This window comes from Pelodiscus sinensis, chromosome 20 (assembly GCF_049634645.1).
Source record: "Pelodiscus sinensis isolate JC-2024 chromosome 20, ASM4963464v1, whole genome shotgun sequence".
Classification (NCBI taxonomy): domain Eukaryota; kingdom Metazoa; phylum Chordata; order Testudines; family Trionychidae; genus Pelodiscus; species Pelodiscus sinensis.
In genome coordinates this window covers 19,865,151-19,893,143 of record NC_134730.1, presented here as the reverse complement: position 1 = coordinate 19,893,143, position 27,993 = coordinate 19,865,151, and the positions used below count along the sequence as shown (strand labels likewise).

The window sequence follows — 27,993 nt, the reverse complement described above, 5'->3', positions numbered from 1 at the left end:
AATAAGCTATTTCAGAATAACTATTCTGGAAAAGCTTATTTTAAAACAAGAGTGCAGTGTAGATGTACCTTCTAGTGTAACTGTGCTCTTTGCGTTTGCAGTAGCTGGGCATTTCCAGAGAAAAGGATCCTTTCCTTTTGGTTGGGGCCTCTGGAAACTGCTATAATAAAATAAGTGTATTTTTGTCTAGTCTGTCATAGCTTCAATATAATATTCATGTAATCCATTTCTATACATACTAGCCTATAGTTGGGATGCTAGAGGCCTACCAAAAGTTATAGATATACATTTGATTATCATGCTCTCTTGCACTACATTGTTTCCAAAGTTGTTTGCACAGTAGGATTCATCAATTCCAAAGAGAGACGAGACCAATGTGATCCTCTCTTCTAACCTCCTGTATAACACAGACCATACATTTTCCCCCTCAAATAATTGTGAACTTCAATGTCTCTTAAAATCTAAGGATATGTCTACACAGAACAGCAAGCCATTATTTTGAAATAATGTTGAGATGGAGGACTTATTACTCTGACTCCTGTAACCTCCATTTCACAAGGAGCAAGGGAAATCGAAGGAAGAGTGTTTTTCCTTCAACTTCTTGCTGTGAAGATAGCACCAAAAGCTAAATTAAGCTATTTTGACTTCAGCTATGCAATTGACGTAGCTGAAGTTGCATATTTTAATTTGACTTTTGCCCTGCAGTGTAGACGTGCCCTAATGTATTTTTCCAACCCCAACCAGAATAACCCCATTATAAAACAGTAATACTTACCTTTGTTTTTTTCTTGAGATTTTACTATTTCTTCATTATCCTCAGGCTTAGAAAATACTTTGAAATAATTTGCTAATGTTTTAGGGGGTAAACTTCGTTTTAATCCTGTTCCTTTGGGTGAAAGTGGAGGTTTTCTTGGTGAAATAGCTTTCCTGGGAGAATTTATTTTTTCTGAAAGACAAGGTTTACATTAACCTTCAACTTAAAATATATTCTCAAACACTTCTCAGGTAAATTAGCATCAGAGTTTAGTTCAGATGTTTTGTTTAATACAAGGTAATATAACATAACCAGCAATATGCAAAGTTACTTTTTTCCTTGCTTTTGTTAATTCAACTGTGGTTAATATCCCTTACAAGTGCTACAGCACTTATTCTACCATGCAAAAATAATTAGAATGTGAAACTGAGTTTACCACTTTTGATATGAATGTCTTATAGCTTTCTTCTGCTGGCCTCTCAAAGGAAAAGATAAGATAAATGCCACACTTACTTGGGGACTTAGTGCTGCTACCACAGTTAAAGAAGCAAGGTTTATGTGCATTTACACCTTGTTTGTCCACTTGATGAGACTGAGTAGCTTCCTTTAGCTGAGACAGGATCTGTCTACCACTTCGCTGGCAAGAGGCATTAACTTCAAATATCTGCGAGAATAATTTATGAAAAGGGAATTCAGATGCTCTTTATTCAAAAAGTTGTTATATTGCTTATGTACAAATTGAAAAGCTGACTAAAACAAACCTTAAAACCAAGCTCCTGAGCACAAGCATACACTGCAGCGGTCTTTCCCACTCCTGATGGGCCAGTAATGAGCACAGTATTGCAGAGAATACTCTCTTCTTCACTCTCAGATTTGTCATCTTTGAAATCCATGCAGTCCATAGAATCTACAATTATTTCAACCAAAGGAAACAATTAAATAATTTTAATCATTATCAATTCTAGCCATTTCACATCAGAGGGATGTATTAGAGTGAACACAGAATACTTCCCATATTTAGAAAAAAATACAGTAATTTAAAATATTTTTCAACACAAAAAAGATGTCTTTTAAAGTCAGTATTTTGCAAAATGTAGAAAAATTCTAGCACCTTGCTGACTCTCTGCATCTTTTTCACTCTTCTGACTGTTTTTTTCTTCCCAATCAGCTCTTTTTTTCCATTCTTTCAACCAACTATGGAAAAAACCCAGAAGAGAAATATTAATATTACTCAATAAACTGGCATAGGGCTTATCTTCATGTACAGCACTACATCAGTTCAACTGCACTGCTTCAGCAAAGACACTACTATTCTGTCAGGTGTAGTTAATCCACCTCTGTGAGAAGTGGCAGCTGTGTCGAAGGGAGATGCCTTCTTGTCCACACAGTGCTGTCTATAATACATACACAGAGCTGTCTATATACAGGGGCTGGGGAGGGACAGGGGCTGATGATGGTAGTTAGGTGGATATAACAAGGTCATTCAGGGCTGTGGATTGTTTACACCCTGAATGATGTAGTTATAGCGACATATGCTTGTAGTGAAGACTGGGATTCATTCCATTTGTGATCCGCTAACTCCACCCACCTCCAGATCATTTTCAGCAGTATTACTGCCTACTTATTCTCCAACTTGAGGTTGTGCATTAGACTTTTTGGCCTTAAATGTAGAACTTTGCTCCTCTTTCTTGATTTTCCTCTTGTTAATGCCAGACCAATTCAAGGCCATTTTGAATTAAGTATGTACTCCAAAGTGCTTGCAACCTTTCCCACCTTGATGTAATCTGCAAATTTCATAAGCACACTTTCCACTCTATTATCCAACTGCTTAGTGAAAATATTGAATCATACTGGACCAAAGTGGGGCACCACTAGATAATCCTTCCAGTTTGACAGTGAACCACTGATCACTCTGAGTATGGTCTTTCAATCAGTTTTGCATCCACTTTATAATAATTTAGCATTAGGGATGTGAAAGGTTAACAGGTAAGCATCATCCTTAATGGGTTATGCTTACTGGTTCTGGTTAACTGGTGGGGGCTAGAGCAGCTCCCCGCCCGCGATAGGGGCCCAGTGCAGACAGGGGCTGCTCTGGGTGTTTGAGCAGCCCGTCTCCAGCAGGTCCAGGGGGGCAGTCACCATTAATTGGTAAATGGGTTAAACGTGAAGTTTACTTCACATTTAACCAGTTAACTAATTACAAGTTAATCAATTACACTGAATTTTCTAGCCCTATTTAGTATAGGCCAAATTCCCAGACTTGCTTATGAGAATGCCATATAGGACAGTATCAAAAAAATCTTCATTTAAAAAAAAAAAATCAATGATGTTTACAAAAGGATACATTTTCTTATATCTGACCTGTGTAACTTTTTTATTTCTACTGAGTTCCCTATAAGTTCACTAGAGTCCTGAGGTTGATATTTTTCTGTCCAGAGCACATCTTCCTTTTCACCATCTACAAGCAAAGAAAAACAGAAACTGTCCATTTTAAATATTTCTGCATCTAAAAATCTGAATAAGATAACAGTCATAGAATTGATTCAAAACAGGTTTTTGGAAAACACTAGAATTAAGAGAATAAAAAGGGGAAAAAGGACCACCTCACAAAAGCAAAAGAGCAAAGACAGAGCTCAACAAATGCTTAGAGACAAACAGAAATCATTGCACACAGTCTAAGTAAGTGCACTGTGTGCAGGAGATTATATGAGAGTTGGGAGGTAAAAGCAAAGCAAAGAAAAAGAATTCACCCTGCTGTTCACACAAACACATCCAAGTTCATGACAGCCTCTAGTATAGAATCAGAGAGTATGGGTGTGTCTAGACTACAGGGTTTTGTCGACAAAAGTGGACTTTTGTCAACAAAACTATACCTGTATCTACACTGCCGCTGAGTTCTGTCGACATAACGTCGACAGAACTCAGAAGTTTTGCTGATGACTGTAAACCTCATTCTACGAGGAATAACGCCTTTTGTCGACAGAGTTCTGACGACAGAAGGTGTTCTTGCATCTACACTGTCCTTTGCATCTACACTCTCATGTCAACAAAGTGGCTTGCTTTGTCGACAGTATCTGTCGACAAAAGCCTGTAGTCTAGACGTACCCTGTAAGACCTAAAGGGACATTGGTCTGGCCTAAACTATATCACAATAGGGATATAAATTGTTGTTAAAAAGTTAACTGGTTAACAATACGTTTAACCATTTAAATGTGGAGCAGCCCCTTATCCTCCAGTACAATGCAGAAGGCCCAGCCAGGCTAGAGCAACCCCTCCGCACAATGAAGGCGGCCTGGCTGGGCGGGAGCATCTGCCTGGCTGTGCTGCCAGCTAACCTGTAAGCATCACTCAGGAAGTGGGTCTGGCCCACAAAAGCTCATCATCTAATAAACCATCTTGTTAGTCTTTAAAGTGCTACATTGTCCTGCATTTTGCTTCGGTAAGGCAGTTACTCCTGTACTAGGCCTTACAACTTGTATACACATAAGGGATAAGCTAGATGAAAATAGTTAATGTTAAAAAGAGTCTGTTAAATATTGATATTTTAAAACTTAAAATCAGCTATTTTATTTGCACATTACTAGATCTTTACTTTCTTCCTATTTTATATAGTCTTAAATGTATACAGTGAATATACTGCTTCTTTGGACTAGTTTACTAATTGTCCCTAGAACTTCCAGATTTTACTGAAAGACTTTTTTTCCTTACAAAAATGTTTTACATTTAAAATGCTCATTTACAGTAAAAGAGACAAATCTAGGGCCTCATTAACATTTTTGCTGTAAACATTAACACAAAGTTGATAAGCAAATACCCTCTGCTATATTTGCATACACCACCACATTCTGATACAGAATTACAACATGTCAACACCACTCCTCCATCACAATTTGCAAATAAGTGAATAGGACTATTCAATGAGTAAAGCTACAAACCTATTTGCAGGATGAGGGCCTTAATTTTCAGCAGTTTAGTTTCTGACTGTAGCAGTTTGTAAAATTCAAGTAAGATACCCTGCCAGCAGTGACATTTATAAAAACAAAACAAAAAAGCAACGAAACACCATTCATAATTACATTACAAATTTTGATCTAATGTTGTAATAGCACAAATGTTCAAGTTAGTTTTATAAAGTCTTAACCTGACTGAAGTCAATATTTAAAACATAAAGCAAGTAATTTAAATCATGGTATATATTGCCTAGATTTAAATGACTCCATTCTGGGGTTAAGTCAGTATTTCCAGAATGGCTTGTTCATTATATGACATTCCCAATTCTCCATTCCCTCTGTGGATCTGAAAAGAGACTATTTGGAACTGTTCTCTGCAGCAACTGTGGAGATTCCATGAACCTCATCTAGGTCCATTAATTTAATAGCACAAAAGCATTTTCTAAAAACGTAAGTAGCAAACGTAACGTTACCAGAGAAAGGGTTTAATATTGATCCAAGCTCAGTGTCTTCTACTATTTTAACATCAGATTCCTGGGGTCTGTTTGTTTCCATATGTGGTTTTTTTTGCTTTATGGAGGATACTTCGATAACTATGCACTCAGGAGTTTTGGATTTTAGTTCAGTTTCTGCATTATCAACTTGTTTTCTTTTTTTTAATTTGTGGTCTTCAGTTTTTTTTCTTTTCCTCTTGATTTCTTTCTGATTTTCAGAACTTATCTGATCTAGTTTAGAGTTTGTAGTTTCACGTTCTTCCATGCATACTAATGAGCAAAAAATAGAGTGCATTACATAATTTCAAAACTTCAAATGTATTGACACTACATTTCTGTTTCCTAAAATTTTAGAAAAGTGTTAGTCACAACACAAAATATTATTGAAATTTTATTCAAATCATAATGCTTCTATCGATATATTTTGTTTAAAGTTTACTTATTTCTATGTCATCAATAGTTTTAATTATATATATTACTAACCTTTTTTTTTATTTTTGAAAAGTACAGGTTCAGTTTGTTTTTTCAGAAACTGGTAAAAAAAAGTTCTCACGGGAAACTGTGAGTTTGAAGATCTGATCTCTTCCAACAAATACATCCTTAGTATTTTGGAAATAACTGGTCTCTGTCCAGACAGCTACAATATATAGATATAAAATAAAAAGTTATTCAAAATATCGAAAAGCATTGCACCAAATAAACCTACATGAAAAATTTTACTAGTAAAGCACAGTTGTTTACATAGTTTGTTAAGCACAATGACCACTATAAAGTAGTGTTTCTTAAACTGTGTTCTGCGGCACACTGGTGTGCCAGGGAGAACAACAGAGTTCAAAATGGCCACCCTTAAAGGGGCAGGCGACCTCTTTTTTGGGGGGGCTCAATAGCTTTCCCCTGACCCTTTTCCTTTTTTTTTGGCTCAACAAAAATAATCCCTGGTGTTCCTCATTAAAAAAAATTGTTTGGTGTTCCTCGGTCTTAAAAAGTTTAAAAACACTGCTATAAAGTATCTGGCGCTACATACCCTTTCCGATGCTGTAACAGGAAAGACCAAGTTACATTAACCAACTTCAAGTTAAATAAATTAACCATGGGCAGATGCCTTGATTAAGGCCACTGGATTTTGGAAAAGAACAAAAGCCCTGAAAAAGTAAGCCATTTGTATTGATTTATTTATTATGCCAATAAAAGACTAAACATACTAACCACAATTGAATTGTCGTCACTAGATTTTGAATTTATAACTGAGAATTCACCAAGTGAAATAGCGAGTTTTGTGACATCAGTTACTTCCGTGTTCAGTTCTCTTAGCTGGGTTAGAAGAGGACATGACGGCAATGTCAACCTCCACATCACACAATCTACATAAGAATGGAAACAGGTCAGAAAAAGTTCATGGTTAAGTAACTCAGCCTCCTGGATCAAGTGAGAAATAATTGCTCTGAAATCTCCAACCTGGCTATGCCTTCAAAGCCAAGTCTATTTCATTTACACAGTAATATTTTCATATCCCTATCAACTTTACCCTCCTACCAACTAAACAATTCTGCACACGCTCACATATACTCCTTCCTCGCATCTAGTGATCCTGGGCCTCCCACTCCTATTAATAAATTCTGGGCTCCTTTAGTTCTTTGCAAGATTATCACTTCAAGTCATAATACCTCCAGGAGAAATTCTGTCACTCTCCCTCTGAGACACAGCAGTTACTTTGGTTCCTTTCTCTTATTCTCTTAAAAAGAGAGAACACACAGGAGCACAATCCTTCACTTTCTGAGGAAAAAGCAAGAAGCTTAGGGGGTCCCTTTGGCTTCAATCTTCTTTCAGTGTCAAAGTAGCAGCAATATGTAGGCTGTTCTATTTCTTCTTATCCCATTCCCTTTCAGTAAAGAATCAGATGTTTCCATGCATCACGTGGCCAAAGCAAGATATTTATTCTCCCTAAATAAGTTGTTTTTTCAAGTCCTATTTTATTATTATACCTTTAAAACATGCTATTTGTCCACTTATGAAGTTAATATGATTATATATTATTGACATATCAGAGCTCTGTTTTAAAATGCATATTTGATAAGACTATTTGTATCAATATGCTTAGTTTTGTTACTGTAACACAAAGAAAAAGTAGGATTTGCCAATTATCATATATATATATATATATATATATATATATATATATAGTAGCCCAATGTCTGAGAGTCTGTAACTGAAATGCTGGCTGTTCCCTCTGGGCGGCGCTGTTGCCTGAAATGCTGGCTGTTCCCTCTGGGCGGCGCTGTTGCCTGAAATGCTGGCTGTTCCCTCTGGACGGCCCGTGCTCCATGGGGAGTGCGGGGCCCAAACGGCTGCTTGCTCCCCCATGGCGGCCCAGCTGAGCGGTGCAGAAGTGAGCCGAGCACCACGGCGGGAGGGGAAGGGGGACGGGGTGGTGACGTGCGGCATGACAATGGCTCCAGGCCCCGCCCCTGGCCGTGAACGTCACCACCCTGCCCCCCTTCACCTCCTGCCGTGTCGCTCAGCTGACTTCCGTGCCACTCAGCCGGGCCGCCGTGTGGGAGCAAGTGGCACAAGCGACCGTTTGGGCTCAGCGTTCTCCATGCAGCATGGGGAGTGAGGAGCCCAAACAGCTGTTTGGGCTCTGCGGTCCCCCAAGTGAGAGGCAGGAGGGGGAAGAGAAAGAGAAAGAGAGAGAGAGAGAGAGAGGCAGGAGGCGGAGGAGAGCTGGGGGGGGAGGGGAGGGAGGCAGTAGGAGAGAGAGACAGACGGAGCAAGAGACTGGAGGCTCAGGAGAGAAGACCGACATGGAGGAGAGACCTGAAAATCCCGTTTTATGACGGGCTAATTGGCTAGTTCCATCATAGTTGTATTAAAACTCTGTCTTTAAACCTTTGATTTCAAACCCAGATCTCCTAAAGTGCTACTTGAATTTACTACACGAGCTCAAGACAAATAAAAACTTACCATCATCCTTCTGCTGTACATGGATGACTGTCTGAAAACAGCAACTTGCCACAGAGTATGCTTCTAATACTGCTGCTTTCTTTGCAATGTGTCTTTTTAGAGACTCTGGCAAACCACTCATCAAAAATTCACGTTTTGCCTTGAACTGCTCATCATCTTGAGAATTTTCAGATACATCTTGGCTTTACACAAAATAAGTGAATTTTATTGTCAATCAAGCTACCAAGCATGCAGAGTTCATAACACGATTTAATATGGAAAAAGTTTACTTATCCCTACCAGTAATTTGACTCATTCCTGACTGTGACAGATAGAAAACCTGAATAAACCTTAGGGTAAGTCTATACTACAGTGTTTTTTCGGAATAACTGATGTTATTCCAAAATAACATAGTCCGCATCTACACTACAAGCAGTTATTTTGACATAATGTTGAAATAATGACAAGCTGGAGAACTTCTTATTCTGGCTCCTGTAACCCTCATTTTACGAGGGCTAAGGGAAGTCAGACGAAGAGCGCTCTCTCTTGGATTTCCTGCTGCGTAGATAGCACCAAAAGCCGAAATAAACTACTTCGATTTAAGCTACACAACTGATGTAGCTCAAGTTGTGTAGCTTATTTCTTCTTTAGCCCTGCTGTGTAGACCTGAATTATGTTTAGTACTTGTGGGATCCATTGAATTAAAAACAAAATTGTTTATATATTATTGTGCAATTGCATACAAATTCCCTAGGAGAAGGGGAGTATGTGACATAATTCTTCTGGTTATCAGAACTTTGAAACTTTGCCCTGAGGAGGGGACCCTTTGTCTGGCTGATAACCTATTCATTGTTTCTTCAAAGGTTCAAAGTGTATTCTCTAAAGACCAACAAAGAAATGACATGGGTATAAATAACTTGGTGATGAACTGACTCGAGGCTTTTGTTCGGATACAGCTGAAGAACAAGTATCAGAGGGGTAGCCGTATTAGTCTGAATCTGCAAAAGCGACGAGGAGTCCTGTGGCACCTTATAGACTAACTGAAGTGTAGGAGCATAAGCTTTCGTGGGCAAAGACCCACTTCGTCAGATGCATGTAGTGGAAATTTCCAGAGGCAGGAATAAATATGCAGGCCAGGATCAGGCTGGAGATGATCTCGTCATCTCCAGCCTGATCCTGGCCTGCATATTTATTCCTGCCTCTGGAAATTTCCACTACATGCATCTGACGAAGTGGGTCTTTGCCCACGAAAGCTTATGCTCCTACACTTCAGTTAGTCTATAAGGTGCCACAGGACTCCTCGTCGCTTTAGCTGAAGAACAGTATCCCAATCCTTAGGGAAGGGTTGGAAAGATTTCTGTCTAGTGAGGTGATCGTTCTGGGTAGAAGCTGTGATGAACATGAAACAAGTCCTAGGTGGAGTTGAATTCTGCTAAGCATGCATTTAGTTTCTTTATTGTTTTGAATATATTTTCTGAGTTATGCTTTTACCTTAAGAATTAAATATACCCGATTAGTGAGAATTGTGTGGTAACTTATAACTATGGGCAATTACACTATTAGTCTCTGAAAAGAAGGCAAGAAGTACTTAGTCTTCTGCAGGGAATAATATACTGAAGGTAGAAAACTGTTCATCCTGGAGATACCCCAGTAAGATGGTAAAGAATCATACATGTCTACTCCAAAGAGAGGAAGCAGACAAGGGAGTTGACACCCTGAGAGTGGCGGACCTCTGAGGGCAAATCTAGGTATAAATGCCCTAAACAGTGCCTCAGTCAATTTTTATATTATGGTTTTTGCTAAACACTAAGGTTTACCAAGAGTAACAAACCTGAAGATGGAATGTACACTCATCTTCCTGGTTCCCATAATTCTAAGACATATTTTAAGAAGACATTTCATATTATAATAATTATTCCAGGAAGGACTGCTAAGCAGGGATGGTGTTCACCTTTCAAGGAGGGGGAAGACCCTATTTGGGCACAGAATGGCTAACCTAGTGAGGAGGGCTTTAAACTAGGTTCGACGGGGACAGGTGAGCAAAACCCACAGGTAAGTGGAGAACATGGAGACCTGGGTGATGGATCAGAAACAGGAGGGAGCGTGGGCTACAATGGCAGAGAGAAAGGAGGGTCAGGACAAAACTGGGAGGCAAAGTCAAATCGGGATCTTAGATGCCTATATACAAATGCGAGGAGTATGGGAAATAAGCAAGAAGAACTGGAAGTGCTAATAAATAAGTACAATTATGACATTGTTGGCATCACAGAAACTTGGTGGCATAATACACGATTGGAATGTTTGTCTAGAAGGGTACAGCTTGCTCAGGAAGGATAGACAGGGAAAAAGGGAGGAGGTGTTGCCTTATACATTAAAAATGAACACACTTGGAGTGAGGTGGAGATGAACATAGGAGACGGATGTGTTGAGAGTCTCTGGGTTAGGCTAAAAGGGATCAAAAACAAAGGTGATGTCATGCTAGGAGTCTACTACAGGCCACCTACCCAGGTGGTAGAAGTGGATGAGGCTTTTTTTAAACAACTAACAAAATCATCTAAAGCCCAAGATTTGGTGGTGATGGGGGACTTCAACTATCCAGATATATGTTGGGAAAATAACACTGCGAGGCACAGACTATCCAATAAGTTCTTAGACTGCATTGGAGACAACTTTTTATTTCAGAAGGTTGAAAAAGCTACCAAGGGAGAAGCTGTTCTAGATTTGATCCTAACAAACAGAGAGGAACTGGTTGAGAATTTGAAAGTGGAAGACAGCTTGGGTGAAAGTGATGATGAAATCATAGAGTTCACAATTCTAAGGAAGGGTAGAAGGGAGAACAGCAAAACAGAGACAATGGATTTCAGGAAGGCGGATTTTGGTAAGCTCAGAGAGCTAATAGGAGAATTGTGTGGTCCCATGGGAATCGAGACTGAGGGGAAAAACAACTGAGGAGAGTTGGCAGTTTTTCAAAGGGACATTGTTAAGGGCCCAAAAGCAAGCTATTCCGATGTGTCGGGAAGATAGAAAATATGGCAAAAGACCACACTGGCTTAACCACGAGATCTTGCATTATCTAAAAATAAAAAAGGGGTCATATAAAAAATGGAAAGTAGGACAAATTACAAAGGATGAATATAGGCAAACAGCACAGGAATGCAGGGGCAAGATTAGAAAGGCAAAGGCACAGAATGAGCTCAAACTAGCTACCGGAATAAAGAGAAACAAGACAACTTTTTATAAATACATTAGAAGCAAGAGGAAGACCAAGGAGAGGGTAGGCCCACTGGTCAGTGAGGAGGGAGAAATAGTAACAGGAAATTTGGAAATGGCAGAGATGCTCAATGACTTCTGTGTTTCGGTCTTCACCGAGAAGTCTGTAGGAATGCCTAACACAGTGAATGCTAGTGGGAAGGGGCAGTTTTAGAAGGTAAAATAAAAAAAGAACAAGTTAAAAATAACCTAGAAAAGTTAGGGCCTGATGAAATGCATCCGAGAATACTCAAGGAGCTGATAGAGGAGGTATCTGAGCCTCTAGCTATCGTCTTTGGAAAATCATGGGAGACAGGAGAGATTCCAGAGGACTGGAAAAGGGCAAATATAGTGCCCATCTATAAAAAGGGAAATAACAGCCCAGGAAGCTACAGACAAGTTAGTTTAACTTCTGTGCCAGGGAAGATAATGGAGCAAGTAATTAAGGAAATCATCTGTAAACACTTGGAAAGTGGCAAGGTGATAGGGAACAGCTAGCATGGATTTGTGAAGAACAAGTCATGCCAAACTAATCTGATAGCTTTCTTTGATAGGATAACGAGCCTTGTGGATAAGGGAGAAGCAGTGGATGTCATATACCTAGACTTTAGTAAGGCATTTGATACGGTCTCGCATGATATTCTTATTGATAAACTAGGCAAATATAACTTAGATAGGGCCACGATAAGGTGGGTGCATAATTGGCTGGATAACTGTAGTCAGAGAGTTGTTGTTAACGGTGCTAAATCCTGCTGGAAAAGGATAACAAGTGGAGTTCCGCAAGGGTCTGTTTTGGGACCCATACTGTTCAATATCTTCATCAATGATGTAGATATTGGGTTAGAGAGTACGCTTATTAAGTTTGCAGATGATACCAAACTGGGTGGGGTTGCAACTTCTTTGGAGGATAGGGACATAATTCAAAATGACCTTAGCAAGTTAGAGAAATGGTCAGAGGTAAACAGGATGAAGTTTAATAAAGAGAAATGCAAAGTGCTCCACTTAGGAAGGAACAATCAGTTCCATACATACAAGATGGGAAGCGACTGTCTAGGAAGGAGCATGGCAGAAAGGGATCTAGGGGTCATAGTGGACCACAAGTTGAATATGAGTCAACAGTGTGATGCTGCTGCAAAAAAAGCAAATATGATTCTAGGTTGTATCAACAGGTGTGTTGTAAGCAAAACTCATGAAGTCATTCTGCCGCTCTACTCTGCACTAGTTAGTCCTCAGCTGGAGTACTGTGTCCAGTTCTGGGTGCCACATTTCAAGAAAGATGGAGAAATTGGAAAGGGTACAGAGAAGAGCGACAAGAATGATTAAAGGTCTAGAGAACATGACCTATGAAGCCAGGCTTCATGAACTGGGCTTGTTTAGTTTGGAAAAAAAAAGATTAAGGGGGGACATGATAGCGGTTTTCAAATATCTAAAAGGGTGTCACAAGGAGGAAGGAGAAAATTTGTTCCTCTTGGTTTCTGAGGACAGGACAAGGAGTAAAGGGCTTAAAGTGCAGCAAGGGAGGTTTAGATTGGACATTAGGAAAAAATTCCTAACTGTCAGGGTGGTCAAATATTGGAATAAATTGCCAAGGGAGGTGGTGGAATCTGCCTCTCTGGAGATATTTAAGAACAGATTAGATAGACATCTGTCAGGGATGGTGTAGACAGAGCTTGGTCCTGCCTTGAGGGCGGGGGGCTGGACTCGATGACCTCTCAAGGTCCCTTCCAGTCCTATGATTCTACCACATTTCAAGAAAGATGTGGAGAAATTGGAGAGGGTCCAGAGAAGAGCGACAAGAATGATTAAAGGTCTAGAGAACATGACCTATGAGGGAAGGTTGAAGGAAGGCTGGGTTTGTTTAGTTTAGAAACGAGAAGATTGAGGGGGGACATGATAGCAGTTTTCAGATATCTAAAAGGGTGTCATAAGGAGGAGGGAGAAAACTTGTTCTTCTTGGCCTCTGAGGCTAGAACAAGAAGCAATGGGCTTAAACTGCAGCAAGGGAGGTTTAGGTTGGACATTAGGAAAAAGTTCCTAACTGTCAGGGTAGTCAAACACTGGAATAAATTGCCCAGGGGGGTTGTGGAATCTCCATGTCTGGAGATATTTAAGAGTAGGTTAGATAAATGTCTATCAGGGATGGTCTTGACAGTATTTGGTCCTGCCCTGAGGGCAGGAGACTGGACTCGATGACCTCTTGAGGTCCCTTCCATTCCTAGTATTCTATGATTAACTAAATGCAGGTTTGGATTTTGAGCAGCATAAAAGGATCCAACAACAGTGCAAAAGTCAGCCTGTAACATTTTAATTAGGGATGTAAAGGGATAACCAGTTACCCAGTAAGTATTAGCTCTACTGGCATGCTTACCCGGATAACTGGTTAACGGGCACCTGGCCTGGCCGGAACAGCTCCCTAGCTGTGGCATTGTGGGCTTGGCCTAGCCTTAGAAGCCTATGCCACAGGCATGGGGTGCTCTAGCCAGGCTGAGCCCATAGCACCTGGGCAGGCCAGTTATACATACAGTTTAACCAGTTTAAATATTAAAATTAGGGATATAAAATGTTATGTACCAATTAATATCTAAACACAATACTTTGCTACTGCATTTTGATGTGTACTTTAAATTAGGGATATTACAGTTTAGGGATATTACAGTTTAACTGATAAGCTGATACTTATCGGTTAGACTCTGCTGGCTCCCAAGGAGGTGGCTTCTCTGTGGCAGGGCAGTGAAGCCTCCTCTGTGAGAGCCAGGTGGGCAGAGGCTGGCGTTTCTGCTCCTGGGGAGGCTTCACTGCAGGCTTTGCAGTATAAAGGTAAGCTTTATGCTGCTGAGCCTGAAGTGCTTGCAACTGCTAAGATTTTTAGCAATTACATCGTTACTGTATTTAACAACTTCTAATATCCTAGCTTTAAAAATTATGTAATATGACAGGAACACAAAGAAACCTGGACATTTCAATATGACCATGAAAGAATTCAATACATTTCTCACACATTATACACAATTTGTATTGGACTGACCTGCTATCATCAAAAATTACAATCGGTTCATCTGCAACATTTTGAGCTTTTTTGCCCAGTAACGAAGGCAGGACTCTCCCTTTTCCTTAAGGAGGCGGGGGGGAAAAAGCAGATATGGATTAGCACTAACAACCAAATAACTTCTACAATTATGTTTTCATCCTCATTTTGTCTTCCTATTAAATATTTTGTATTATATATATATATCAATACCCCTAAAATTTAGTATGCTTTTCTTTAAGAACGACTTACTCTGCAGCTTAATTCCCTTAAAGATTTCTTGCTCTATAGATAGTCAATTTAAAAATGTCCAAAAATATTTTACTTAGTATTGTTAAATATTTTTCTGTAGTTTTGTTTTTACCTTGCAGTCAGACTGTAAATAGTCAGTTTCTCCTTCCATACAAGTGTATAGAAGTGTGACTATAAACCCACCTAAATTATCAAGAGGACTAAGAAAAATGGTGGAGTAACAGAAATTATTTTACTTTCTTTAGAGTTTTCCAAATTATTCTAATTAAAAGGACACTGTCAAGAGGGCACATACCTAAATTAACAAAAGGGAATTATATGTATAAGAAGCGCACGCGCGCGGAGAGAGAGAGAGAGAGAGAGAGAGAGAGAGAGAGAGAGTGTACAGGCAGTCCCCGGGTTAGGTACAAGATAGGGACTGTAGGTTTGTTCTTAAGTTGAATTTGTATGTAAGTCGGAACTGGCTCCAGATTCAGCCGCTGCTGAAACTGATCAGCGGCTGACTACAGGAAGCCCTAGGCAGAGTTGCTCTGCCCCCGGCTTCCTGGAATCAGCCGCTGATCAGTTTCAACAGCGGCTGAATCTGGACTCCTGGGACAGAACAGCTGGGGCACTGCCGGGTAGGTCCCCGCAGGGCCAACCCGGCAGCACCCCAGCTGCTCTACCCCAGGCGTCCCACAACAAAAGCCTGGCCTGCTGGAGGGGAGGGGGGCGCACTAGCTGCGTTCCCTCCCCCCCCAGCAGACCAGGAAGACCCGAGCAAAGCCGCGGAGGCGCAGAGGTCCCGCCGCCTCTGCGGCTTTGCTCCTGTCTCCCTGCTGTGCTGGGGGAGTCTCCCCAGCACAGCAGGGAGACCCGAGCAAAGCCGCACAGGCGGCGGGTCCCCGCTGCCCGTGCGGCTTTGCTCCTTTGCCCCGGAACAAAGCCGCACAGGCGGCAGGGTCCCCCGCCTCTGCGGCTTTGCTCCAGTCTCCCTGCTGTGCTGGGGGGGAACCCCCCCCGAGCACAGCAGAGAGACCCGAGCAAAGCCGCACAGGCGGCGGGGTCCCCCGCCTCTGCGGCTTTGCTCCTGTCTCCCTGCTGTGCACAGGGGCAAAGGAGCAAAGTCGCACGGGCAGCGGGGTCCCGCCGCCTGTGCGGCTTTGCTCGGGTCTCCCTGCTGTGCTGGGGATTTCCCCCCAGCACACCAGGGAGACCCGGAGCAGCTTTTCTCGCCCCAGAGGACGCGGTGGCGGGACCGGTGCACTGTGGTTGGTCCCGCCGCCCGCGAGCTCCGGGGCAAGAAAAGCCCCGTTCGTAAGTGCGGATCCGACATAAGTCGGATCCACGTAAGTCGGGGACTGCCTGTATAGCAGTGGTCTCCAACCTTTTTACACCCAAGATCACTTTTTAAATGTCAGGGCAAGCCAAGACCTACTCCATCCTTCCCCAAGACCCCACCCTCTCTGTTCCTCTCCTCTCCAACATTTTCTGTCCCCAGCCCTTACTCACTCTCACTGGGCTGAGACAGGAAGTGCGGGCTCTGGGGTGGGAAGGAGGGATTTGGGTGTGGGAAGCGGAGAGAGGTTCAAGCTCTTGGAGGGAATTTGGGTGCAGCAGGAGGTGGAGAAGGGGATGCTGGCTCAGGGAGGGGGCTCCAGGATGGAGACTGTTGGGGTTAGGTGGAAAGTTGGGGTGCTGAGCCAGTCTCAGGCTTGTGGATGTGAGGGTGCAGGAGTTTGGGTTGGGGTATATGAGGGGCTCAGGGCACAGGTTTGCAGTGTGTGGATAGGGCAGGAGTGTTGTGGCACAAGACTGGAGATGTAGGGGATGTGAGAGGCTCATGACAGGGGGTTCTGGTGTATGATAGGCTCAGGTTTGGGCTCTATGAGGGGTGTAGGAGTGTTATGATGCTGCAGCCAGATGGGACTTGGCCCCATTTGGGGGTTTTTGGCCAGGCTTCATTTTTAAATAAAATATTATGTCAAACACAAAATGTTTCAGCATTGTTTTTATTTATGAGAGGGGCGGGGAACCTGTTTTGAGTCAGGGTCATCATCAGAAAAGTCAGTTGGGGCTACACAAGTGAGATGCAAAAAACACAACCCCTCCAAAAAAATCCCAAGCCTCACTAATGTGGTCCCAACTGAGACACCTCACTCTCCTGGAACTTCAGCCCCAGGTCAGATTAATTCTTCTGGGTTCCAGAGTTAGTGGAATTTGTGGGTCCCTCTACAATCTGAGGTGGGGCCAAAATGAGGGATCCAGCACGCAGGACAGGGCTGCCAGTGAGTGAGATAGGAATGGGGGTGCAAGAATCTGAATGGAAAACAGGGTACAGGAACAAGCTGGGAGTAGGTGTCTGGCAAGGAGGGAGGGGACAGGAGCAGGGTGCTGGTGGGTGTCTGGCCATGGGACAGGGTGCTGAATGATGACTGGCCAGGGGGCAGGAGCAGGGTTCTGGCAGGTGTCTGACCACAAGACAAGGACAGGGTGCTGGAGCAGGGTGCTGGTGGGAGACTGGCCATGGGGCAGGGGCAAGGTGCTGGTGGGGGTTTAGGCAGGAGACAGGGCGCTGGTGGGTGCTGGGGCAGGATACTCATGGGGGTCTGGCATAGGGGAGGGGACAGAGACAGCTTGGCCAGTACCTGGGGATCCTGCAGCTGCGCGCAAGATCCAGGGTCTCAGGAAGAAATGCAGGCTGCTCTTCCCCTCCCCCAAACAGCCAAGTCTGTCACGCCATCGGGGACTTCCTTCCCCTTGCTGCCTTCCTGTGCGGAGGGAGGAGTCGTCCCGAGACCGAGCCAGCTCCAATTTCTCAGGAAGCACATGACTGTTGTGGGGAGCGGAGGAAGAACTCACGCACTTCCTGAAAAGTTGGAGCTGGCAGTCCCAGGACTCCTATTCCCCCCCCCCCACCTTTCCTCCCCCTGCACAGACCCGGCTGTTTGGGGGAGGGGAAGAGCAGCCCGTGTGCTTCCTGAGACCCAGAGCTGGCGCGCAGCTGCAGGACCTCCCCTCCACGCCACAGGAAGCCAGCGCTACCTCCATTTTCGCGGGAGGGAGCGTCAGCGCAGGCTCCTCTTTGGGGATAGTAGTAGGGAAAGGGGGGCAGGGAGGGAATGCTGCGCGATCGACTGGTCATGCCCCCACAATCCACCAGTCGATTGCGATTGACAGGTTGGTGACCACGGTAGTATAGTCTAAATAGTCCTGGTGTTCAAGATTGGCATGTTATACATTGAAATAAAAATAAAACATGTTTATTTAAATTCAGTTACCGTGTGAGCTGTTAGTAACCTTCATATTTTTAGATTTTTTCCCTAGTACATCATTTAAACTTCGAAGTTTCTTTTGCTTTTTCTCCACATTCTGTGTAGAATCAATAGTACTCTTTGGGCTTGAGTTTAAAATGATCACTGAATCCTGGACAGGAATAATAATAATAAAAAATAAATAAATTAAATACCACCTACTCTATTCTCACTAAATACTATTTCCAATTCTGTACACTACCAATTAATTATAGATACTGATGGAGCTCATAAATTAAACAACTGTTGCTAAAACTCAAAAATTACTCTATTTAACAGTTCTATTTGTGTTTCCTACAAACATGGAGCAAGTTACAGGAAAAAAATCTTCTAAAGCACCAAGTACAAATGAGTGAGCTTTTTTCCTACAGGAATATTGCAAAAGTTGGTCTGATTTTATAATTTTTTTTACATTGTCCCTGAGATGTCATTCTGCTTAGGAACAGCTATGCTCGTCTGTCACATTTTCTTGCCTATCCTGTCTCTTTTGGTTCTAACTACTAGAGACATTAAAAAAATCCAAGATTCTGAGTCTTCTGGGTCAAGGACCAGTTTCCTATTACTGAAACTGACATTTTCTACTTAAAGTAAAAACCTCAATCAGAACACTATAGTAAGCTATGTTCAATGCCTGTTAGAGTGATTCCACGGCCCGAGTGGTTGCAGGAATGATCCCTTAATCTTCAGATCCAACTCATACTAGTTAGTACTGTAAAATCAAAACCATGCTACCACATCATCTCCATTCACTTCATAAGATCCCATAGCAGAAATACATAAACAGCATAAGAAATTAAAAGTAAATTATTGCTTAAATGAGAATAACTTTAAAAGAAATATGAGTTCTATACTATTCAATTTGCAAACTTACTTCATTTTTTTGTAATTTTTTCTTTTCAGCAAGAGCTTGCTGTCGAGATGAGCGTCTTACAGGTGTTGGGGTATCTTCATTAGCCTTTGATCTATTATGTTGTATGGCCTTTGCTTTTTCAATCAATTGTTTAGCTTTGGATAGATTTTTAGAAGTACAGGTCCTCTATAAACAAAGTACAAAATGATGAAAACACCTGATCATTAATAGCCATATATTTTACATTAAAATAAAAATCAGTCTACATACGTTACACTATCATTGAAACACATGTTGCATACAATTTAAAAGGAAATAAAATGGTTGTGAAAATAACTGCTTTTCTTTAAAGTAAAATCTTATTTAGTACCATTTTACATAAGCATTCTATCAGGAAATTCATAGCTTCCAAGGTCAGAAGGGACCATTGTGATAATTTAATCTGACCTTCTATATAACACAGGCCACAAGATGTCCCCAAAACAGAGACTACTGGATAACCGGAAATCATCAGGATTACCACTCTTATAAATCTATTGCTACTACTGGGTAACACATTCACAAAGACACTGCAAAAGTTATCAGAGCAGAAGAGAAGGGACTGCCATTGAAGATTAATTAAAAAAAAAAAAGAGAGAAAATAAAGAGTGGGGCAGCTGCAAATGCTATGGAGCTGATAAGAAATAAACATTCAATTAAAAAAAATGTACTGCCCATGGAAGATATAACTTTACAAAGAGATTTTGTAATTTATCCATGAAACAAACAAGTAGAGCACAGGTAGTGCTAATGGAAGCTTTCTTGTTCTGCCCTTACTATGGTTAAACACTTAATATGGTCAGGGTGGTTAAACACTGGAATAAATTGCCTAGGAAGGTTCTGGAATCTCCATCACTGGAGATATTTAAGAGCTGGATAGACAGACACCTGTCAGGGAAGATATAGACAGTGCTTAGTCCTGCTGTGAGGACAGGGGACTGGGCTCGACCTCTCGAGGTCCCTTCTAGTACTAGTATTCTATGATCATCCCTGTTCTGAAGGCACTTGGGTATCTGTGAATAATATTTGCTCCTGCTGCTGAAAATGCTAACTAGAATGCCAGGTAGTGCCAAATGTAAGACGGCTTGTTTCTGCCTTATAACTGTGCTACAATATAGAGATGTAATAATATAGTCAACTAACCGATAAGCAAAAGCTTTTAAGTTAATGCTATAGACTACACGCATTTCCCTCCTGCCACTTGCCAGTCAATTTTTTTAGCAGGCTGGCCAGCAGCCCAGCTCAGTCCTGGCTTGCTCCAGGTTCGTGACCTACCGCCGCTGTGGCTCTGCATTTAAAGTGTATTAAGAGCTGGGCAGGCAGGCAGCCTGGCTCAGTTCTGGGTTGTGTTGGGTCCAGTAGCTCAGACCCACCCTGGACAGGATCTGCTGCTACCCCACACTCCTGCCTCTCTATCAGAGGCAGCAGCGCAGGGTGGCAGGCAGTCTTTGAGGGGAGCTGGTTTTTAAACTGGGTCCCCTCGTGGACTAGCTCCCACTTGGCAACCCATGCTGCTGCCTCGGATACTGAGGCAGCAGTGCAGAGTGGCAGGGGGCTCCTTGGGAGCAGGGCTGGAGCACACTGGCTGCTGGCTCCACCCCTAAGGACTATAAAATAATCAAGTAACCAATAAGAATTCATGAGGTTAACTGACTACTCAATTAACCGATATTTAACATACCTACTACAATATCACCCTGATGAAGAAATCTCAGGTATGCTATAAAAAGCAGCTTCACACCTACTGAAACATATTTGAGACCAAATGTACTGCATTATCAAAATTGTATACTGGTTATCTGTCCATCTGAAACCAGACTGAGCCCACCCACAATGCAAGCGTAACCCTATGAGACAGAAAGAGAGATAATTAAGCTGAGAGGCTTCATCTGTGAGGTCTGGTTGGTGACAAAAAACAACCTTATCTATCTGGAACAAAACACTGAGTTTTTGCAGAGATGCTATCCCTGGGGCCCTGACTAGAGACTGCATTTTGAATGAGTCTCTGGCCAAAATATAACTGAAGCGTCACTCCATCCTCAGAGCAGCTAGAGGAGGAATTTTCTTCTCTTGACATCCCTGCACACCCTCCTGTGTGTTGTCTATCAGAAAGATATGTCAATAACTCTATCCTTCCCTCCTCTCCATAGCTTCGAGTATTTAGGTCTTTTCCCCTCTATTTAAGAATTCCAATGCATGCCTCAACTTCTGCTTCTGTCTTTCCCAAGCTATAGCTTTTTTTTTTTTTTTTAAACAATTTTACTGCTGCTGATAATATGCTGAGTAAAAGCAATGAAACAGAGAAATCCCATTTTATTCAGTGGTAAGGCTAATGCCACTGACCCATCTTTCTGACAACAGACATTGCTTATGATTACACTCATCTACCAAATGTTTTATTTTTAAAATGTTATCTTAAATTCATTTAGACTTCAAGATGTAGGCCCCCTCATTTAACAGTGCCCCTGAAGTGAATGGATTTTTCAAGTCTTAGTTGATCAACTGTACACCACAAATAATCTGGAACAAGAAGGTACTACACTTATTTACTTTAGTATTCTGTAAGTGACTTCCCAAACACAAAATACAAACATGTAACAGACTTGATAAAAGCCACCTTTATATTTCTTGGGGTAAATTCTTCATTTTCCATTGTTTCAGCTTTTTCGGATTTTTTAGATGCATTAATTCGAGTAAACCTCATTCTAAACAAGGAAAAAACATTATTAAATTAATTTTTAAAGGGAACCTCAGTCTCTACCTCAGAGTCATTAGAATTTAAGATTGCTATCAACAGATGCAAAAATCCTAATGAGTAAAGGATCTAAATATATTTTTCCTGTGAACACAGGCATACACCCAACTGATCTTAATGTTCTTTTCAGAGAAAGAATATTTCTTAATGTATCAAGTTACTGTAGTGCATTTATTTTTAAAAATTCTCAGATGTGGAATAGGAACTTATGCTTCCCTATCCCATTCCACTGATTTAAAAACAAAACCTGAAAAAAATTTCGAATTTTCACTAATTTAAAAATAGGAGGAAATTCTTAGCCATCTGAAGATCCTTAATTTGGGTACCATTTTCCACTCCCCTACTGTGAACTGCTTTTCAACAGATTAGCAGAAGTCACATCTTCCCGTATGTCAAAACTGTAAATATTCTTCCATCCATGAAAAAAAAAATGAATCTCCAGTCTTGGATTAAGGACCTTACCCTAAAATGTTCCAAGTATATACAGTAGCTGCAGCACAGGGTTCTATTACTTCAAAGATCAATGAAAATTTCACTTCTTCCATGTTGCTATTCAACTGGCCCACTAACCTTGCAGAAAACCTAAGATTGCTTCTCAACCCACTTACCATCTATTTCCCCTGCCTTTAATGCTGACATTTATATAAACAAACATCCTTTCTAGGAGATGAAAATTATTTACCAAAGCAAAGTATTATCAAAATTATAAATATTCTAAAAATCCAAACTTTTACCTTATTGGGCTCTTTGCATCAAAGGGTACTGTGATCACCTCAGACTTATACATGTTACTTTTCCTCAAGGATCTATTGCTTGATTTTGGTGTGGAAGCATGTAGGGGACTATCACCTAGTTCATTTTCAGAAACAGTATTATTAACCCTAGTTTTTTCAGGTGTAACATTTTTGAAGTTTTCAGTTTTCTTTTGCCTTTGGCTCCTCCTTAATTCACTCTGTTTCAGATGCGATGGGATTCTTATATTATCTAAAGTTTTTTCCTTAATATGAGCATTAGCCACTGTATTTTCATTATTTTCACTACTATTTGGAATATTTGTTCCTTTAGTCTCCAATACCTTCTTTCCTTTCTTTTTAAGCATATTAATTCTCTCCTTAGTAGTACTACAATGGGAATGCTTGTCAATATAATCCTTTAGTATTTCACTTTCATGTCTTTTATCTGAGGCTGCTTCATCTTCATCCATTCCTTCATTTTGTTTTGAAGGCTTTTCACTGACTTCCTTCAGTTTTCCAATTGTTTTTTTAACTCCACTTTTGACCGTATCAGATGTTGGTTGTCTAAAAGCTTTCATAAACTGATGTCTTTCTTCTATAGTACATTTTGGCTTCACAGCTTCAGGTCCTACAGCTTCTAGTACAGCTAACTCCAATTCTTCTTCCTCTATAACTACATTAGATTTTCTTTTCTGAGTCATTTGTTCAGTCTGTTCAATCTCTAAAAGAGATTGACTGTTTTCTCTTTCTACTTCACATTCTTTTTGCTTCAAAAAAATAGAGGCTATTTTTCTAGAAACCTTTTGCTCCTTTGGCAGAGAGAGAGATTTTGGGGGAATGGGATGAATCTGTGCGAGGACAGTTACTGTTCTAAGTGGTAGTTGTTGAGACTCCTCTCCATTTTCAGGGTCACTGATACTACCACTTTTGTCCTCTTCATTATCTATAATAAAATTGTTTAGCATTGGCATACTAGTTTCTGGAATTTGTTCCACTTTATTTTCTCCTTGACTTTTCAAAAAATCCTCAAATGACACTGTAACTGTACTATCATTTAACTGTGATGTCTTATCCACATTAACTTCAAGGCTTGAATTGCTTACAGTACTCTTAATTTCAATTATTTTAGATGTGATTTGTTTTTTATCTTTCAGTTCCTTTACATTCAGCTGGGTTTCAGAGGAGGAATTTTCAGACAAATCAGTATTATACTTGTGCTTCCTCTTCCTTGATCTTTTTAGGTGATTTTTTGATACATTTAACTCCAATTTGGTTGTCTTCGCATCATTTCTGCATTTGATAATGTTTGAAGAGTTTTTGTTTTGTTGATTATCTGCTGCTAAATTGTCTACATGTTTTTGTGCAAGTGAAACAGAAGCACTGTTAGCAATAAAACTAGTATTTAAACACTCTTCCTCTGATTTCATCATATCTGTACTATCGTTACTATTTATTTCTATCATACATTCATTCTCGGGAGTCTTAATATCTCTTAATTTACTATTTAAATTAACTCTCTTCCCTTTCCTTTTTAGCTTTGAAAAAGATTCTGAAGTAGGTCTCAAAGGTGATTTACAATCTTTGCCATCATCAGCACATAGCTGGTAAGACTGGTTAATTTTATTTTCTCCAACTCCAACGAGGAAAGTGGTCTTCTCATTTGTAGAAGTCTTTTTAAAGTAATCCAATATGTTGTTAGATTTTGGTGGTGACAACACTTTATCCACAGTTTTTGCTAATGGTGAAAAATAATTTGTAATTGTTTTTGTAGGGGGATCTTCCTCTCTTCGTTTCTTGCATGGCTACAAGCAAGAAAAAAAATCATCATTAATTTAACAATAATAGTTACTTAAGCTAATGAGGTGGTAACACTGAACATTACCAAACAATTTAACAGGATAAAAGAAAAATTGAAGTCTTTATCCAAGGAAAATGCGCATGTCAGTGCATTTTAATATTACTACCTCTTTGCAACAGACATGTAAACCTTCTTAGATAAAGCTATCCAGTAACCTGAAAACTCACTCTGAAATTCACTCTGCAGGGCAGGCCCCTACAACTCTGCATAGCCAAAATGACTTCAGTGAAGGCTCTAGACTGCATAGAGGTCTGACCGCATGAGCTTAATTGCAGGATCAGTACCTAAAACAGCTCTAAAAGGATCCTTAACATTAGTTAAGGAAGTCTACCTTCAGGACAAATTATCTAGGACTAAATTTTCCAGGACAGTGCTGTCCATGTGCACATTTGTACACTACCTAGTGTACCCTAGTACTGACTGGAGCCTAAAGTCACTATTGAAATGCAAATATTAATACTAAAATATCTCAAGAAAAATAAAGTACACATTTTTCTTGAAGAAATTAAGAATCTGTTACATCTTTCTCCAATATATGAACAGTACTGCTTTTTTCATACTACAACTGAACCAGCTTCGAAATGTACAAATGTCATTATTTTGCAGTAATTTACTATGCTTCTTGCATTTGCCTGTGAGTCCAATAGCAACAACTGGCCTACATACAGTTTTTGCACTACTTTAATTAAAAATCAATATAATTAAAGCTGTGTGTTGGCATAAAATTTTTTACACCAGTACAAATTACCACCATAAAATTATAGGAATAAGCTAAACTAGGACAAATAACCAACTTTACGCTAGTATAACTGTTTCTATAGTACAAATTATCTACTTCATTAAAAATAAATAAATCACTCCTATAAGCTAAACAGCTAACAATTAATACAAATAGTGTGTGTAGACCAGGCATTGAACACAGATTACACTATGCTAAATTTTTTGTTGTAGGAGATATATTGAGTGGGACTCCTTCCTTAGCTTTCAGGGAATCCACAAATGTTGTGAATGAAACGACTTAATGAGCCATAACTTGGGTAGCATTAGTGAGGTATACATTCAAGGGACTAGGTGTTATGACATTTACCGCTGGGATGCCATAGGACAAAATTTTCATGTTGAGCTGTAACATTCAGCACTGTTTTACTGTGCATAGCACATCTCCCAAACAAATAAACAAAAACCAACTCCACTTAAGTACTGATACCCTCCCCCCCTCCCCCAACCACACACCACCCAGAAGCAGGACATCTGTGACCTGCAGTAGCATAGCACCTGATACACAACGCTGCAAGGTGAAGCTGCTCTAGGGCACCACATGAGAGCCCGATACCAAGCCCTCTCTCAACAGCATTCGGAGTCTGACCCGAGTGCCTCGGAGCGCTACTCATGGGCCAGGAGCCTGTTGCGCTGGGAGCCAGACGCACAATAAAACCGTCCCTGCCTCCAGCCCAGCAGTGCCTGCGACCGCCGCGTTACGCCCCTCCGCCCCGGTAACATGGCCCTCGCCTCGCTGCACCCCAACTCCGTGCTCATGTCCCACAAGCCCCAGGACGAGGCCCCCATCCTTGACAGACCCCACCCCAGCACGACCCCAGAGCTTCCCCCACCCCTGTATTGTACCGCCAGGACCCGCGCCCCACGGCAAGGCCCCAGCTCCCGAGTCCTCCCGTTTCCCCCCTCAGAGAGCGCTCGGGGGGGGGGGGGTTCGTGTCTCACCGGGGCGTCACTGTCCTTCCCCGGGGCAGAAGTAGCCGCCGCCGCAGCCATGGTCACTCTCCCCACCATCCCCCCCAGTCGGGGGCACGCAGGATCCCTCAGTCCCAGGGAGACCCCTGCCCCAGAGCCATAGGGCAAGAGCGCCCGGCCCGGCCGGAGCCGCCTGACAGGAATAAACGCGCGGCGGAAGCACCCAGGCAGAAAAGCGCGCGCGGGACAGGTTCGGAACCCGGCGCGCTAGGGGGCGCAGCCCATAGGCCCATGTGATCCAGGCTGGACGGCGCACAGCCAGCCTCTCCCGCGTCACGTGATCCTGGCGCAGCGCGGGCCGCCCCGCCTTCCGAGTCACGTGACGTCAGCGCGAGCTCCTCGCACCTCCTCCCTGCGAAGGGAGGGTCACGTGGGTTTTCGCGCCTCCTCCGAGTTGAAGGGGGGGGAAAAGGAGGGGTTGGGGCACGTGAAACGTCATGGCGTAAAAAAGGGATGTGGAAATGGGAGGCCATAGAGGACAAACTTTCTGCAAATGCGAAGTGGCTTCCTCTGGTGGTGGGTTTGGATGGTTGGAGGCGGGGGTCACAGAGGAGAGGGTCTTAATTGGCTTCTCCTCGCATATTAGAAGTGTGGCGAGTGGAAGCCACTTTCCTGTGGCTGGCACCTGCACTCTGCCACTGCTGCCTCCTGGGCCCTGAAATCACCATCATGCCCCCCCTGCCATCAGTGTCAGAGCAAGTGGGGCCTAAGGGCTTGGATTGCTCACCTGTGCCAGGGTTGGGGGGTAGTAATGAAGGATCATTGGGGTCACATGCAGGAGGAGCACGTGTCTGAGAACCAGGGCTGTTGGATGTACATTTGGCTACCTGCAGCCATCTGGGGTGCATTGTCTGCTTAAGAGGGCGAGGATGGCTAGGAAAGGGCCAGGTAGGGTTGCCAGGTGTCCGGTATTGACCTGGACAGTCAGGTATTTTTGCCTCCTGTCTGGTAAAAAAATCAAAAAATACTGGACACCTCAAATGTCCGGTACCTTCTGATTTTTTTCCCAGCCAGGAGGTGAAAATCCCAGGTGCTTACTGGTTTCTGCAGGGGAGCTGTCCAGCCCGGAGCAGGCAGACAAGATGGTGGATGGCCACTGGCTCCTATTAGGCCATAAAGCCTCACAAACATTTCTTAAAGGGGCCATGCTGTTTTTTTGCTCAACAACTTCAGTCTCTCCCCCCCCTTTTTTTTCCCTCAACAGAATTTTTTCCCCAGTTGTTTTTTTTTTTGGGGGGGGAGGAGGGTATGTGTTTGGTACTTTTGGTTAAAGCATCTGACAACCTTAGGGCCAGGGAGGAAGCTGAGATGGGGTTTGTGGGAAAAGACTCTGGGAAAGAAAGAAAGAAGGGAGAGGTTGGGGTGTCTGCCCTGCAACCCAATGGTTTAAAAGTTAGGGATTTGTAGCACAAGGTGAGAGTGACTTACTGGAGCCTAGGAGGGGTAGAAGCTGACCCCCAGAGAACTGCTAAAGACTGAAGAAGAGATCTGCCTGGCAAGAGTCTTGGGTAAGGGGTTATGCCTCATGTCTTTCCAAAATAATGAACTGCGTTAAAAAATTAAAATATGCTTTGAACCTTTTGATTGGGTGTGAGCTTTGAAGCAGTGCATCCTCTGCCTAGGACAGAAAAGCCTTAGTCCTGACTTGCGCTTTTGGGCACTACTGCAATATAAGACTGCAGCTATCCGAAGACAAGTGTGTGCTTAACTGAATGTATGCTGAGATTTCAGTGCATTAAAATCAAGCATGTGCAAGTTAAAGAGTTTGGAAGAGTGGCTCATAAATTTTGAGAGTAGAGGCAGCATGAGTTAGTGGCTAATGAACTGGACTGAGACTCAGGAGGCCTGGTTCTATTCTCTATTCTGCCACTAACTGCTGTGTGACACTGGGCAAAACACTTTGCCTTTCTGTGCCTCATTTTGTCCTCCCATGCTTCATTAGCCTATTCGATTTTGGAGTGCAATCTCACTTAGGCAAGGTCTGCATATCTTATTTTGTATTTGTACATTGACTGTCATAATGGGACCAACTATAATACTAATCTCATACT

General features: G+C 42.0%; 1 protein-coding gene across 2 annotated transcripts in view; it reads right to left on the bottom strand.

The window, feature by feature from the left end:
• The window catches only part of ATAD5 (ATPase family AAA domain containing 5), a 42,226-nt gene extending 15,983 nt beyond the window's left edge, over positions 1 to 26,243 (bottom strand). Inside the window, exons 1-15 of one of the 2 annotated variants that reach the window (XM_075903854.1) lie at positions 25,913 to 26,243; positions 22,336 to 24,137; positions 21,464 to 21,551; positions 18,829 to 18,993; positions 17,925 to 18,069; positions 14,413 to 14,497; positions 8,160 to 8,341; positions 6,405 to 6,559; positions 5,682 to 5,835; positions 5,178 to 5,468; positions 3,116 to 3,212; positions 1,866 to 1,948; positions 1,516 to 1,661; positions 1,268 to 1,418; positions 776 to 946 (exon numbers count right to left, since the gene is read on the bottom strand). In XM_075903854.1, coding sequence (XP_075759969.1) covers positions 776 to 946; positions 1,268 to 1,418; positions 1,516 to 1,661; positions 1,866 to 1,948; positions 3,116 to 3,212; positions 5,178 to 5,468; positions 5,682 to 5,835; positions 6,405 to 6,559; positions 8,160 to 8,341; positions 14,413 to 14,497; positions 17,925 to 18,069; positions 18,829 to 18,993; positions 21,464 to 21,551; positions 22,336 to 24,137; positions 25,913 to 25,981 — 3,784 coding nt within the window. In that variant the 5' untranslated portion in view covers positions 25,982 to 26,243. The remainder of the gene's footprint in view (positions 1 to 775; positions 947 to 1,267; positions 1,419 to 1,515; positions 1,662 to 1,865; positions 1,949 to 3,115; positions 3,213 to 5,177; positions 5,469 to 5,681; positions 5,836 to 6,404; positions 6,560 to 8,159; positions 8,342 to 14,412; positions 14,498 to 17,924; positions 18,070 to 18,828; positions 18,994 to 21,463; positions 21,552 to 22,335; positions 24,138 to 25,912) is intronic. The other variant, XM_075903853.1, reaches the window with a different exon arrangement.
• Positions 26,244 to 27,993: the final 1,750 nt, after the last annotated feature.